Source organism: Galendromus occidentalis, unplaced genomic scaffold (genome assembly GCF_000255335.2).
Source record: "Galendromus occidentalis unplaced genomic scaffold, Mocc_1.1 scf7180000077485, whole genome shotgun sequence".
In the NCBI taxonomy this organism is placed as follows: domain Eukaryota; kingdom Metazoa; phylum Arthropoda; class Arachnida; order Mesostigmata; family Phytoseiidae; genus Galendromus; species Galendromus occidentalis.
Genome location: NW_003805473.1, coordinates 2,158,673 through 2,173,099, shown reverse-complemented (window position 1 = coordinate 2,173,099; position 14,427 = coordinate 2,158,673). Strand labels below are relative to the sequence as shown.

Genomic DNA, 14,427 nt, shown 5'->3' with positions numbered 1-14,427 from the left:
GCAACCATCTTTCCCCGGGACGCGCCGATCCATGTCCTGCGCTGATCCCCCGAATCGGGAATAGAGCTGAGATTAGAGAGATCCAGGGAGAGCAATCGTCGGCTTTTGAATTTCCCGCCAATACGCACCCCATATCTCCTCCGTCCGACGGTTTTGTGTTTTGTAAATATCGGGGGTCTCTGGTCCCGCAAGCCCGGTCCAGGTAGTCTTCATAGTGCCGGCGGACTTTCGTTGAGACTTGAGACTGAAGATTCGGTGCTATCTCCGCGAGTCCATCTTCCTCATCTTCGAGAGTCTTAACCCCCTTGGGGGTTACGCGGATCGAATGTGCGGTGAGTCGGTATCCTAGATGGCGTTTCGGGGAGAAGGATCAGTATGGGGCACTGATTGACCTGGGTGCCTGCGATTGTTGGGTCGACAAATTCAGAGCCCGAATTCCAGCCCTCATGGCGCCGGAGAACTTAAAAGGAACTTATCTTCCAGAGGCTTGCCGCTAACCAGGGAATGGGTGTTGTCACCGTTCATATGGTCCCATGCTCCGGACCGGAGGCATTGCAATCGACTGCGGACAACCTTTGTCGCATGATCGAGAAGCTCGGCGGTCGGAGAGATGGCGTTTTCTGTGTCGATTGTGAAACTTATCAAAACGTCTCTATGGGAAGGTTTCAACACGTTCTCCACGATAGCGAGCATCCCGCATCTGTGTTCTCGCTGCTCGAGTCAGGTCTCTGTCTGGTCGCAGACGCCAACTTCGACAGTCTGATGAACAAACTCAATCCTCAGCTATTCACGACGAAAATTGGCACCAAGGTCGAATGTAAGGGACCTCGATACCAGGTGAGGACGTCAGGAGGCTAAAATCATTTTCTCTGTTGGCATTGACGTTGTACTAAGGCAGCTCCGTCTCCCTTGTCAGGTAGAAGATTTCATCCTGAAGATCGGCACCGTGACCATTGGAACTTCCGCCCGCGGTCTTCTCGTGGAATGCGAATATCAACCTTGCGCTGTCACCGCCTCGTGCTGGGAATTGATGCGTGAGCTCATGGAGCCACTTTTGGGTGAGGATCGAGTCCTGAACTTATTGTCAGTTCTTCGATCGCTTGTCAGTCATCAATCGGAGCTCCCAAGGATGTAAAACCGAATTTTCGTTCATGCAGGTCTTCCACTCAACCAACCCGTCCAGTATCTCGCTCTTCGCATGCGAGAGATCTACACCCCTGTAGACACGATACAACAATACATGGAACACTTCAATGCTCTCCGAAAATCGAATCCGATCCAGGGAGCCCAAGCACCGGTTTCCGGGCAGATCGGCAGCCAAGCAAACCCAAACGCTCAAACGCCCGTCTCCAGAGCCTAAGACTTGTTAAATATTCAGTGTACATAGAGTTTCGACCCTGAAGAGGAGAATAAAATTCGGAGAGCTGAAATATTCTCCAACGGAACCAACTCGTATATACGAACCAGAATTATCTTGGTTGTCGAAGAAGGGTGGTTAGGTAGTCCAGTGAAAGCTCCGATTACGGCTCATCTCATCAAATGATGCGAATCATCGTCTCGGCTTGACCCTGGTCGCGTATAGTCTGTCAATGTTTGTCAGCAGAACTTGCTCGCCGCTCACCGGGGCTGCTCGAATTTCCGGAGTTCTGTGGAGAAGAAGTTATCTCTTTGTCAGGTTCGGAGCTTTCGCGAGCAGGTAGCAGCGGTCATCCTCGGCGGAGTCCGCTCCCGAGGGTTTCACGGCAGCACTCGAGAGCTATTTATATCCGAATTCTCTATTGACGCGGGCGCTTCGCGATCTAAGACCGTCCTGTCTGGTTGGATTGATTCCATTTCCGCACAATGTTCTCGAACCGCAGAAGGGACCCCAGAGCGGGAGTATTCAATCAATGAGGTTCGGAAAAATCTTTCGGTTCTCTCCACCGGATAGCCTACTCCCGCGATGCTCTCTCTCCTCCGGATCGACTGCATCTCGAAGCTGACCTTGGACGGGAAATATCCGGAGTCACAATGAGCGGCTTCCCGGGATGTCTGGACGGAGCTCCGAGGCATCGAACGCGGGACGGAGGGGGCAGGTCCCAGTGCTATCAAGAAATAGAAGCACTGGGAAATCGACTGCGTGAGGATAAATGGGTCAACAAATGACCACGGAAGAAAAGATGTCAGAATAGTCGTCGTCGGAGCGGGAGGAGGAGCATCTGACGATCAGGCAGCGCGACCGCAAATCAATCGTCAAACCTGGCAAACAGTTCACTTCGATGGCCACAGACTCTCATAACAGCGATTCCAGTGTCGGTGCCCCATCGTGTGGAGCTCTGACTAAGGCTTCTCATCTGGATCGCTCGACTGCGTTTTCACGAGAATGCGACCCACAGTCGAGTTCCTCTGGACATCGACCCTGATCTCTCTCCTGAATGCTCCTGTGACGAGCGTCTTCCTCGGATCGGCTAAACAGGTTGAGACTTAATTCGCAGCTAGACGTAATTCCGTAACCGGAGATTGCGATGAACCTGCGAGAATCACTGTGCCTCTCATTTGTCGAATAGTTCCCGATGTGCGGTACCCGACTCGTCCATCAGCGCATGCCGTCGAGGATCATCGGCGGTAGAAACGTTCTACCCGGGGAGTTGCCTTTCCAAGTCGCTCTCTACAACGAGAGAACATACTACGGCACGGGAACCCTCATATCGGATCGCCACGTTCTCACCTGCGGCCATTGTATAGATGGGTGAGTCTATCTGTGATCGAAATTCGGATTCTCTGTCCCTATTGCGATCCCGGAAGACCTAATTCGAGTTGAAATTTTCCATTATCCGATGAGCGAATGATGAGCGGCAAGCACGATTTCAGGATGAATAGCTCGAAAGTGACCATTTGGATCGGAGTCCACAGAAAAAGCTTGCCTGCCCTAATTACGAGAGGACGTATGCAGACGGACGCCATGTTCTTCGTTCATCCAGCTTTCGATAGACAATCATTGGCGAACGATATCGGTACAGCATCGGCGAGCCTATCCGGAGAGGGAAGATTTTCAAGCAATCGAACGAGAAGATTCTCGATTCACGGAGGTCCGAGCTAATCGATTTTTCTCCCTCAGGGATCATCCGTCTGAAACAGCGAGTCGTTCTCGATGGTTTCGTAAACATAATTTGTCTGCCAGCTCGAACCCTCGAACCGGCTCCCAAAGTGTTCGTTTCCGGCTACGGATACGTTGAGCCCAGTGAGTTTACAGGAATCATGAACATTGTCCGATTCGGAGTGCTGGAGAATTCTTCCTCAATCGGAGACGAATCGATTGCAGATGGCCCGGCATCAGATTTCCTGAAAATCGTCCGTTTGGATATTCTCCCCATGGCCCGATGCCTGGAACTTTTGCCGGCATTCAAGCTGAATCCTACGACTAACTTCTGCACTTTATCAGAAAACAAAGATGCTTGCATAGTAAGTTGTTCGGAAATATTTTCGCCACCCTCGTTCAATTTATCATTCATAGATAATTACATGCTCAGAGTTCGGAGAAGGTACCTTGAGGAGTTGAATTCTTTTGCAGGGAGACTCGGGTGGACCGGTTTTCCAAGAGGAGCGAGGGAGATTGGTTCAGATGGGAATCGTGTCATGGGGGAGGGGCTGTGCCGTGAGGAATTCTCCAGGAGTACACGTCAACGTGCTCGCCTACATAGATTGGATCTTAGGAGTAGTGGACCTCGACAGGAACGCGCAAGGTTGACGCTCCCGTTCCCGAATCTAATAATGAGTTTCAGAATAAACTAGAAAAGGTACACAACTAACGGTTTATTCGAAACGGAAACACGCCCCCGATCGTATCACAAAAGAAACAACATCACTTATCACAACCTCTGAGCATTGGAAGAGTTGATTACATGAGGAGTCTTTTTATATACATGAGCAAGTTGTGAGAATGTTAGGCCCGTCGAGAACAGCTGACCCGCCAGAAAGATGATAGGTCGTTTGTTCCCCGATACGTCATCGGTCATTAGAAACGATGTGGACAGCGTTCTCCCGCGGGGTTCACCGAAACCGCTGTGCTCTTTTCCGGCTCAAAGTTTACTCATGGCGTTTTGCGTATTGTAGACCACAGGCCTCAGTTGCGGGAATCCCCCAACGAACGCTTGCTGGAGAACATCCTCAATGGTTCCAGCGAGATAGAAGGTCAGATTTTCTCGAACGTTCCTCGGAATTTCTTGAAGTTCCCTTCGATTTCGACGCGGGAGAATCACCCGGCTGAGACCACACCTGTGGGCCGCTAATACTTTCTCCTTTATGCCGCCAACGGGTAATACCAGACCTTGCAAGGTGATCTCGCCTGTCATCGCTACGTCGGAGGCCACGATCCTCTGCGTGAATAGAGACACGAGAACACAAGCTGAAAGAAGGAAAGAGATAAAATCGATGAGTTCGCATGCCACGGAACGCCACGAATTTCGTGTAGATGTAGGTACTTCGATTCCTCGCCACTCACCGATCGTGACTCCAGCAGATGGACCATCCTTCTCTACAGCTCCCGCCGGGAAGTGGATATGAATGTCCGTTCCCTCCATTATATCAGGATTAAGGTCAAATCGGGAGGCGTTGATACGCAACCAGTTCAAGGCCAATGTTGCAGACTCCTTCATCACATCGCCCAGTTGACCTGTCAGGGTCAACTGACCGCAACCACCCATTTTCGAGGCCTCGACGAACATGATTTCTCCCCCCACAGCGGTCCAAGCCAGGCCAATGGCTACGCCTGGCTGCACCAATCTGAATGTGGGAAAGAGTGCCGATTGAAAGCATGAGCGATGAGAATCTCCCGGTACGCTAATTCACGTGATGAGTAAGCTACTAAAGAACTGACTCGAACAGACTTTTACGATAATTCGCTAGTTTACCTCGAATCAATATCGAACTCGAAAAGAGGAGGACCGAGAATCTCTTCCAAGACCTCTTGATCGATGCCGATATGTCCACTTTTCAAGTCGGTGGGATTTGCTTCGACAATCTTGACGGCAGCGGCGCGACAAATAGCGCTCAGACGACGTTCGAGGGCGCGCACCCCCGCTTCTCGCGTGTAGCTCGATACTGAAAAAGCGGGCAATTGATTATGCTCCCACGAGAGACGTCTTTTCTATTTGATACTCTCCGGGGTGGGTTTTTCCGAAATTGAATCGCAAACCAAGCCGCTGACTCACTGATTTTCCTTATCGCATCATCGGTCAATTCAAACATGGAAGACAGAATGCCATGTTGCTCCAATTGTTTCGGGAGGAGATGATCTCGAGCTATGTGTTCCTTCTCCTCATGTGTGTAACCAGGAATCGTGATGAGCTCCATGCGATCCAAGAGAGCCCCCGGAACAGTGGAAACGGTGTTCGCGGTCGCTATGAACAGAACCTCGCTCAGATCGAACGATATGTTCAGGTAGTGGTCTGTGAAGGATGAGTTCTGCTCGGGGTCCAGGACCTCCAGTAGAGCTGCGGCGGGATCTCCGTGGATGCCGGCCGCCTGAGGATGGGAGGTTTAGGCAATGAAGTAACGCTCAGAAAGAAAGAAGATTCAATTCCATATCTCAGGCCAGGAATAAAGCCTACCATCTTATCAATCTCGTCCAGAAGAATGACGGGGTTCTTCACGCCAACAGTCTTCAAACCTTGAATGATCCTTCCCGGCATCGATCCAATATATGTTCTGCGATGCCCCCTAATATCAGCCTGGTCGGAGACACCTCCTAGGGAAATGCGATAGAATTCCCTACCCAGACTCTTGGCTATTGAACGACCAACGCTGGTTTTCCCGACTCCCGGTGGGCCGACGAAGCATAAAATTGGTCCTTTTATCTGTGACTTCAACTTCCGAACAGCCAGATATTCCAGAACTCGTTTCTTGAGCTTCTCGAGACCGAAATGGTCGTGATCCAACGCGATTTTACTTTTCTGAAGGTCGATATGCTCCTGGCTTCTTCGATTCCAGGGCAGCTCAACGAGAAGTTCAAGGTAGTTGCGCGTCATTGCGTGCTCGGGCATGTGAGGAGGCATCTTCTTCAGTCTTGACAGCTCTTTCAGAGCAGCTTTCTTCGCATGCTCCGGCAAGTCGTTGGATTTGACTTTCTTCTCGAGGGCCATGATTTCGTCTCCATCCTCTGCGTCGTCATCGTCGATTTGGAATCCTCTTCTTACGTCTTTTGACAGTCCATTGATTATCTTGTCTTTGTGCTTCGTGACTTTCACTTTTCCCTCAAGAGAATTGATCTGGCGTCGCAAGAGGGGCAGAGCTTTTCGTATTCGGTCCGTCAGGAGAACCGCGTCCAAAACCGCTAAGCGTTCTTCATGATTGGCGGAGACTATCGATGTGCAGATGTCCGGCAGCGCATACGATGGCAGACTATTCATCAGTCGCTGGAAGGACACCAATGATGAAATGAATAATAACAGGCGATGGGATGGAACTACTTCCGTAAACGCTCATAGCTGCACGGGACGTCTCCGAATCGGGGAAAGCTCACCTTGTACCGTTGCGCGGAGCCAGAACTGAGCTCTAGGCGTTCGATGAGATCGGCCGCCAGGGAGCGTGTTTCTGTCAAAAGTTCGCTCAGCTCTAGCTCCAACGGGTCCTCCAAATTGAGAGAGGTTACGGAATAAACTTCTCCGGGAAGTCGATCCAACTGTGTCACGGATCCGATCAGGTACGGCGACTCGTGAACAATTTCATCGAGGCTGAAATCGGAAGATTTTTGTCGTTCGATCTTTAGTGAATCGATGACTTAGGTGCCCTTCGATGGGAATGGGGATGCATTGTCCAATCGTGTTTCTTGCCTGAATCTGCAGACTCCGTTTATCTGCAATGTGTACGTCGTCCGGGGCCAGCTACTGCCCATCACCTGAACCACCAATCCCGCTGTTCCGATAGGATGCAGAATCTCGGCTTGTCCGGACTGGGACCAATTATCTCGAGTTATTGAACAATAATACATTCATTGAATATTGTGCATGATGAGCTCAAGTCGCCTCTGGCCGTAATATCATCTGAAGAATTTTACCTCTTTTTTCGGATATTCTCTCGGTACTACACCGACGAAAGCCCCGCCGATTGTATGGTGGTTTAGAAGGTGGTTCTTTATCATCAATACGCTGGAGGAAATGGAAAGAAAATAACGATAAGCAGCAGTAATTATGGAGCTCGCTTCGGAGAGTGTCCTTTGATGTAGCGAGACAAGTATGGAGAACGAGGAACAATATTTTGGAAGTCTCCACAGAGAAATCTGACGTGGGAACAGGAAGGATTCCGGCGGAGTCCTTGAGGAAAAAGATGCCGGATACACCAGATGAAAAAAGCTGCTGCCTCAGAATTGCCTCTTGTCCGCACCAGGTCCCCAAAGATATTTTATAAATTTCAACTCGTTCTTAAGCATAAGAAGATTGAACTGAGCCGAACCTCACCGAGCCGAACCCCTTATGAGCCGAGGAAATCAATAAATCAGCTGGCGTTCCCCGAGCGACATGACTCGGGAATTTTCCAGTAGCTGGCACGAAATCCACCTCGGGAAAACAACGTGTAGCCGCCTGATCATGGAAAAGCACGTCTGGTAGCAGTCCGCGGAGAGGAATAATCCTCGGAGGGGATCCGTACGCTGTGAGCTAGGGGATCAGCGATTGGAAAAGCAAAGAAAACTCCATTGCTGGCTGCAACTGGTCCAGGGTTCAGCGACCCGTCAGGGAAAAACAGCTGACAGCTCAGATGCGGAATGGAGTCGATCATTTCTGTGGCAGCGACGAACTCTTGTGCTAAGTTTCTCGCGTACTCGACGCGCTCAAGCTCTCGCTTAACCTCTGCTGGAGCGCGCTTCGAAACCCCAGTAGCCCGCTCAAAGATCTGAGTGAGAGATCTCGCCCCCACTTCGCAGACTATGCACTCCGAATGAAGGAGACAGGTTTACCTTTTCGGCGAGTTGACAGGTACCCGTACAGAGGTGCCTGGGAAGAGCACATTGTCCAATATGAGCAGGGGCAATCTCCTAGGCAAAGAAATATTCCCACACGACTGTGACATCGTCGATTCACTTCGGAGCTTCCGCTGATCTTGGCCGCACGAAAGCTGCTCCGTATGTTGATGCTCAGTTTTCGGAGTCAGTCACCAGACGGCGCTTGTTCTTCGTCGGTGCGGGAAGACGGAATCAGAAAGTCTGCCGATAACCTCATTGTGATACAGAATTCGGCGATCGAAAACTCATGAGCACCCTGCTTCGCCTCTGAGCCCATCACACTCTACCGCGATCTCGGAGTCGATGATCGAAACGAGTCGAACGGATGCAGCCATGCTCTTGAGTTTTCACATCTGGTCCGATCCAATTTTCTTCCCGGATGCGAAACCAGAATTCTCTCATTTTCCGATGCCACAGCATCGATCCTGCGGTCGTTTCTCAGCCATCTGATATAGCGTAGTGGCCGGAGCACGATCGGATCACGTCCAATCCGTCCTTGGGAGCAGGAGATCCCTCCTACGTCAGGGACGACGCCAGCTCCGGTTTCAGTCCATGATCATTCTCTTACGGGAGCAGACCCGAGCTGGTGGAGCCGAGCCGGCTTGCTGTAAGATCCGTCAATAGCGGAGGACTAGAAACCGCTAAGACTCCGCTCGACCTTCCGACGCCTGCTAATCTTAGCGCGGTCCTAAAGCCTAATCTTAGCGCGGTCCTAAAGCCTAATCTCGCGCTTCGCCTAACAACCATTTGCGTAATATCTTGGAGCTTGTTGCAGGTTTATTTCGGTATCGACGGACACCTGCCCAGGAACGGAATATTCAGGCAAATTCGAGCTCCATGAACACAGATAGGGCATATATCGCCACGATGCGGATTCACGCGCCGTTCACTCCAGGGTCACGTGGCGGGCACACGTTGTCTCGCAGCTTGAAGTTTCAGAAATCGCGATTTTATCGAGAACTCCGAGTCTGATTCGGGCAAGATGGGCTGCTGACTTTGCCTGGTCCTGCCGATCGATCTCAGAAGCGTGTTCTCGTTCGATGAAATCTCCACTCGGTCAGAACTAATAAGACGCACCCGATCGGGGGCCGGATCTCAGGCATCGACGGGATCTTCGAACTCTATTCCCAAATCTTGCACGAAGCCTTTCTCATCCAGTTCGGGGCGGGATGTCATCGAATTCATACTCATACTGGATAGATGGACGGAGTGTTGAAGCGTAAGGAGCGAGTTCGAGGGATTTACGCTACCGTCAGGAATTCACTCCCAACACTGACATACCAGTCCTTTTTCTGGGAAGTTCGGGGACATGGTGACTGTATCGGAGGAGAATCCCCACCGTCACGGCTCTCTGAGAAATCAGTCGTTCTTTGTCGATGGCTGGAATCGGGTCCTCTGACGGTGGTGTCATCTTCCGGTCGCTCGGCGTCTCTCCTTCGGGTAAAATCTCGGAGAAGAAGCGGCCTTTCTCAGAGAGGAATCTTAGAACGAACCCACCGGGTGCTCTGGGCTTTTGGGGTGAGCAGAGAGCTAAGCTCTCGGTCATCGGCTACGCACAAGCTTAAGCGCAGTGGCTCTCAGCCCCGTCTCTGCCATGCAGCGTTGAATGCATGAAAATGAAGAATCCACCAACGAAAAAAATGAAACATGCGTTCCCCACGCTCCGTGACCGTGTTCCTCTCGATACAAGTCATTGAGGTGAGGAAAGGCGGTTCTCAGGCTTCGCGCGAGAAGAGAACCCGTCGACCTTGTTCTTGAGCATCATTCGGGAATCTGCCCCGAAGCACTAGCGGTAAACCTGCTCGTTGATCGCACGGAGTCCAGGTCATCGGCACCGCGCAATCGCTGTATTCTCCGGTGAAGCGCGACATGGACAAACTTGGTTACAATCCTTCTTCCCGACCCATCAGCTCCATGGCGGAATCATCGATAGCAGCGGTACTGATGTTCGGACGTCGATCGCATTTACGGCCTTGAGACTCTGGGCAGCTAGCTCCCCGCGAGCTGGGGAAGGAGCAGCGAATAAAACCACCCTGGAATTTGCCTTCAGCAGCCTCGTGCTCTATCCTATTCTGAGCTCGGAGCTCGGATGCCGATCGGGAGGTACACTCCCTGTGTGAGCTCTGCCGCACAGAACGCGTTATATTGCAAGGATCAGATTCTACAGCAGATCTCTCTTATGAAGTGGATGACCGCAAAGCCGGTTCAAGACCATACCGAATATGAACCCTAGTGCGCTCGCCGGATTCCGCTCCTCGATCTTCTATTTGAGAGAAACGGACGTGAGGTTCCGACCTACAGCCTTGTGCATCCGGGCCCCAGCGTATTCTCTTTCTGACCGTATCTTCCGGGTCATGGAGTTCATTGGCGAAATTGCAAACCGGCGAATTTACAAGTGCCGTGACGTGATTGAGCTCCCTAGACGATTGGGCTTCGAATATGAATGAACAAAAACAGTTTAGCGATTAACTCATGATTCGGGATTTGCTCAAGGATAGCCTGGACCATGACCCCAGTGGAATCCTCTAATTAGACACAGACTCCGCGGAGCCCCACCCAACGCAGGGGTCGAAAACGGTCAGCTCAACTTGCTGTAGATGGCGAACTTGTCCCAATCGCGAACTCGTGTCGATTTATTATCACAGGTAGGTCAGACGGAGGGGATGTGTCCTTCAGCTGAGATGAAAATGGCCCATGATCCGGAGAGTCTCGGTCGTTCCTTGGGCTATAACGCTGCATTCTCTGATGAAGGCCCCATTGTCCTGCCCTCCTAGGAACTCCCGCTAACCCCTATCAGCACGTAGGGACTAGCTCCAATGCTTCGATACGATCCGAGTGGCTCCCGAGAAATCCAAGTTCACGCAACCTCGAGACCCCTTCCAGTGAGTGACGGGTAAAGGGGGGAAACATTCCATTCATCTGCTCGGCGCTGAGCGTCACTCGAGCTCTGCCCGTTCATTTCGCCGTTCAAATGAGCGTCATACTGGTGGAGTGGAACCCGAGATGAGGTGACGAGACGAAACACGCACGCGGATTTTGAGGTCATGCGTCAGCTTGGGTCGCAACGGTAATGTTTTCAGTGACCCTGACCCACGACATCTTGAAGATGCGTCACTCGTCGGAGACATCATGAATAGAGCAGCCTGTTTAGCTACGCTCTTACGACGTAGAAAAAGGACAACGTGTTGGCTTTTAGTTGAGGTGATTACCCTCCGCATAACAACGTCGGAAGTTGATACCGCGACGCTCCTACAAGGAGAACTGAGCTAGCGCCTTCCACCCGATCGGATACGTTGATACGTGTTTTCAGCGATTCTGCTGCTTGACGCTATGAGCGTCAACGGATTCAAGATTCTCGACAATCAGGCATTCCCAAGTCGGAGAATCGATCTCACGAGGCATACCGTGTACAGCGCGGTATCTTCGAATTTTCCCCGACTTCCGCTCGACACGAAGTGCACTTGGGAACTTCCTCAACCTTATTGTGAGGGAACGCTTGTGTGAAAACAGTTTCCGTTCATTGATTTCTTCCGGGTGCCTAATGCTGGATCCCGGCGGGGAATAATTATCAGATTTTCCCTTCAGGGTGTCGACCGAAGGTTGGGCGGTTCTGCCCGGAACCCGAAAGTCCGGGGCACCGGGGAGCCCCGCGACCAGAGTGCATCTATCGATCGAAGAAATCACCTCGGATCCAATCCATGAACATCCCTCATAGAATGAAATCGCAGTTTTCGTCTGTCATCGAACAGATTTTTGGCGCTCTTCTTCACCGAAAAGACTTCAAACTTTTTTCCATCGATGCCAAATAAATGTATTCAATAAGAGAAACCCAGGGAAAGTGTGAGTGGATCTGCGGCGCGAAGTGGATTCATTCTTGATCATTGACGATCATCTTGCTCAGTGAATGCAGGTCAGGCTGTAAGCGAGACTCTGGAGAGGTTTATCAAGCTACCAGGTGAGCCGCGAAGGCATTCCCGAGGATATTTTTTGCATTCAGGTTATCTCGAAAGTGCTCGACCATCACCCTCAGTGAGCTGTGCTGCGGCAGAGGAGAAGTCATCTCGAATTCACACTATTCTCCCTGCGAAGGGAGGGAATCGCCTCCGGGAGCTCCGGAGCTCTGCTGGGATTCGCACCTAGATCAACGCCTAGGCTCTCCTATTGAGCGACTCTCGCGCTCGTAATAGGCACAAAAATCTCAGGTTTCGTGCTGTCGATCCGCGAGAAATCGAAAGGCTCCCGGAGAGATGCTCATTCTCGAGAAGTTCTCAGACTCCCGACGACGGTCCCTGCTCTCGGCCTGGGAGTCGGACTCCCCGATTGTTCGACGTTCTGGATAGCGCACGCCCCGACAAGGTCTGCAGCGGACTCGATCGATTCATCGGAGCTCGACATGCTTGTCACCCCCGCTGTTGATGACATCGGTATGAGGAAAACAATGTTGCCTTCCCATGAATAACGAGTACGCGACTCGGTCGTTCGCCTCCCAATGACGCACTCGTGCGATCCACATATACCACCGGGAAGGGAAGAATTCCTCAAACCGGGTAGGACGACAGACCACTAATCCCGTGAATGATTCGCGGGGGAGATCGCTACCATATCGGTCACGGAATAGCGGGAAATCGGTCATATTCGAATGAACAGAAGAGAGACCCTTGAATGGGCGCGTCTGCTCGGGATGTCTCTCGCACCACAACTGCTTCGGCCGCGTCTACGCATGTAGCTGTTGAGGTCGTCCCGAAAGGACTGCACAAGTCACGACACCGTACGGGCGTTCACAAGACGTGGGTTCACTTGTACCGCAGTCATCTATTTTTAGCGGAAGGCTCCACAACCGAACGACCCGCTCACGTCACCTAGTTAGAAAACGTAGCCACCTCCATCCAAGCCTGTACATTAAGGCGCGATCGACGACGGAGATGCCTTGTCGGAGGCAAAACTTTGGTTTCGGCGTCGACGGCGAGACAAGACGCGAACTTCGGATTCTTTGATCGAACTTGATTAGACGGAAGCCGTTGCGACAGAAGACGAGGAAAAAATTAAGGCGGAAGTAGCCTGCAACCCGAGAACAAGCCCTCACGATTCAAATAATCACAACTTGCTACCCTCAGATTGCTCCCTGAGGGCGACTCGAGGCCATTGCACCCTGGAACTTCAGGCGTCACTCAATCGACGCCGCACTACGAATCTCCAGACTGCAATTTTTTAATGAGTTCGTCCGACAGCGTGTCTAAGTACTTTGAACTCAGTTGCCTCCCGCTGTTTCGGGAGGAGTGATCTGGAAATTACCTAGCTCCTATCTATCCGGCCGTTGTTTAACCTCGAGGGAATTAATCCGCTCCTCATTAGAAACAGTCAACTATCGGACAAGTCGGGAGCTCGGTGTGGGGCCAGCCCAAAAGCTGAACGTTGGACAGCCAGGTCGTATTGTGGATTGAGGTCTGCCGTCCCAGCTCGGACCTCCAGAGGGAGCTGGCTCGATATCGCTTCGCTGTGATTGCCGAGCCCCAGCCCAAAAGACGACTGTCGGCGACGGTGAGCTCGAAGAGCAGGTCGACTAATCGTGAATCGGTGGTCGTATGGGGAGCATTGACCGCTTCGTAGTTTTTGCTGCTTGGTGAACACAATTTCCGTCTGGCCGCATGCCCGAAACAACTCTCGGCCAGACTCGCCATTTACGCTCTCTACATCTCCGATTCCGGTCTCCTTCGCTCGCTTTCGTTCCTGGCGATCCGGGAAGCCCTTAAGCCACTTTGTGGAGTCTATAGTGTTGCAGCGGAGGCGAACGCTGTCAAAACCTTCTTCGAGAGATAGATTGTTACAACCGGACCACCGCACGTTCAGAAGACAAAGGGCAGATCGTCGCCCACTTTTCACAGACTTCCTTATTTTCTGATCGAGATCATCGGAGCGCAGCCCCAGGGCGACCCGTTGGACAGCTTCCGGAGCGAGCGGCTCGAATACAACCATGGAGCATTCCATGAATTTCGCCGAGTGAGATCTTTCGTCGATGGTGAACGATACCACAGATACGAGGAATGCAGTGCGCACCGGAAAGCGGACGCTCGCTCAGAGCGAGACAAAACGAGACTCGGTGCCTTTGTCCTATGATTGAGGGATGAAATTGGTTGCTTCCGCGTCTCTTTAGAGCAAAGCGAGAAGATGCCGGATATTCGGTCACGCGGGGAAGTATTATAATAAAACGCTGGCATTTATAAGCCCACCACTGTCGACTCGTACCCAACTCCTCAACCTCGCGAAAGGGAATCCGCGCACAGGCCCATGACAGCCTGAAGGGAAAGACGTATGCTGCTCGCGAAAAGCACATCTTATTGGCTAACGAGAATGAAGGTTATAGAATGCAAGTTTGATTATGGTGGCGTACAAAAACTTTATTACATTCGATCAGCTAAGTTGGGACTTTTTCTCTTCTCCACAGCATTCGCCGA

The 14,427-nt window shown here is 51.6% G+C and overlaps 3 protein-coding genes across 3 annotated transcripts; 2 read left to right on the top strand and 1 right to left on the bottom strand.

Moving 5' to 3' along the window:
- Window positions 1–163: 163 nt before the first annotated feature.
- LOC100908237 (mediator of RNA polymerase II transcription subunit 20) lies at window positions 164–1,455 on the top strand. The gene is made up of 4 exons (XM_003745794.2): window positions 164–332; window positions 484–837; window positions 917–1,058; window positions 1,158–1,455. The coding sequence occupies exons 2-4, from the start codon at window positions 505–507 to the stop codon at window positions 1,358–1,360; spliced, it is 678 nt and encodes a 225-aa protein (XP_003745842.1). The 5' UTR covers window positions 164–332; window positions 484–504; the 3' UTR covers window positions 1,361–1,455.
- Window positions 1,456–2,552: 1,097 nt separating this feature from the next.
- LOC100902077 (trypsin-1-like) lies at window positions 2,553–3,727 on the top strand. The gene is made up of 5 exons (XM_003745916.1): window positions 2,553–2,728; window positions 2,851–2,993; window positions 3,098–3,220; window positions 3,302–3,441; window positions 3,551–3,727. Exons 1-5 carry the CDS (start codon window positions 2,553–2,555, stop codon window positions 3,725–3,727), a joined length of 759 nt encoding a protein of 252 aa, XP_003745964.1.
- A 331-nt stretch (window positions 3,728–4,058) lies between these two features.
- On the bottom strand, window positions 4,059–8,043 carry LOC100901928 (lon protease homolog 2, peroxisomal). The gene is made up of 9 exons (XM_003745915.1): window positions 7,931–8,043; window positions 7,034–7,124; window positions 6,810–6,928; window positions 6,500–6,710; window positions 5,589–6,392; window positions 5,190–5,502; window positions 4,890–5,079; window positions 4,481–4,761; window positions 4,059–4,384 (listed from the first exon to the last, which is right to left on the bottom strand). The coding sequence occupies exons 1-9, from the start codon at window positions 8,041–8,043 to the stop codon at window positions 4,059–4,061; spliced, it is 2,448 nt and encodes an 815-aa protein (XP_003745963.1).
- Between the last annotated feature and the right edge of the window lie 6,384 nt (window positions 8,044–14,427).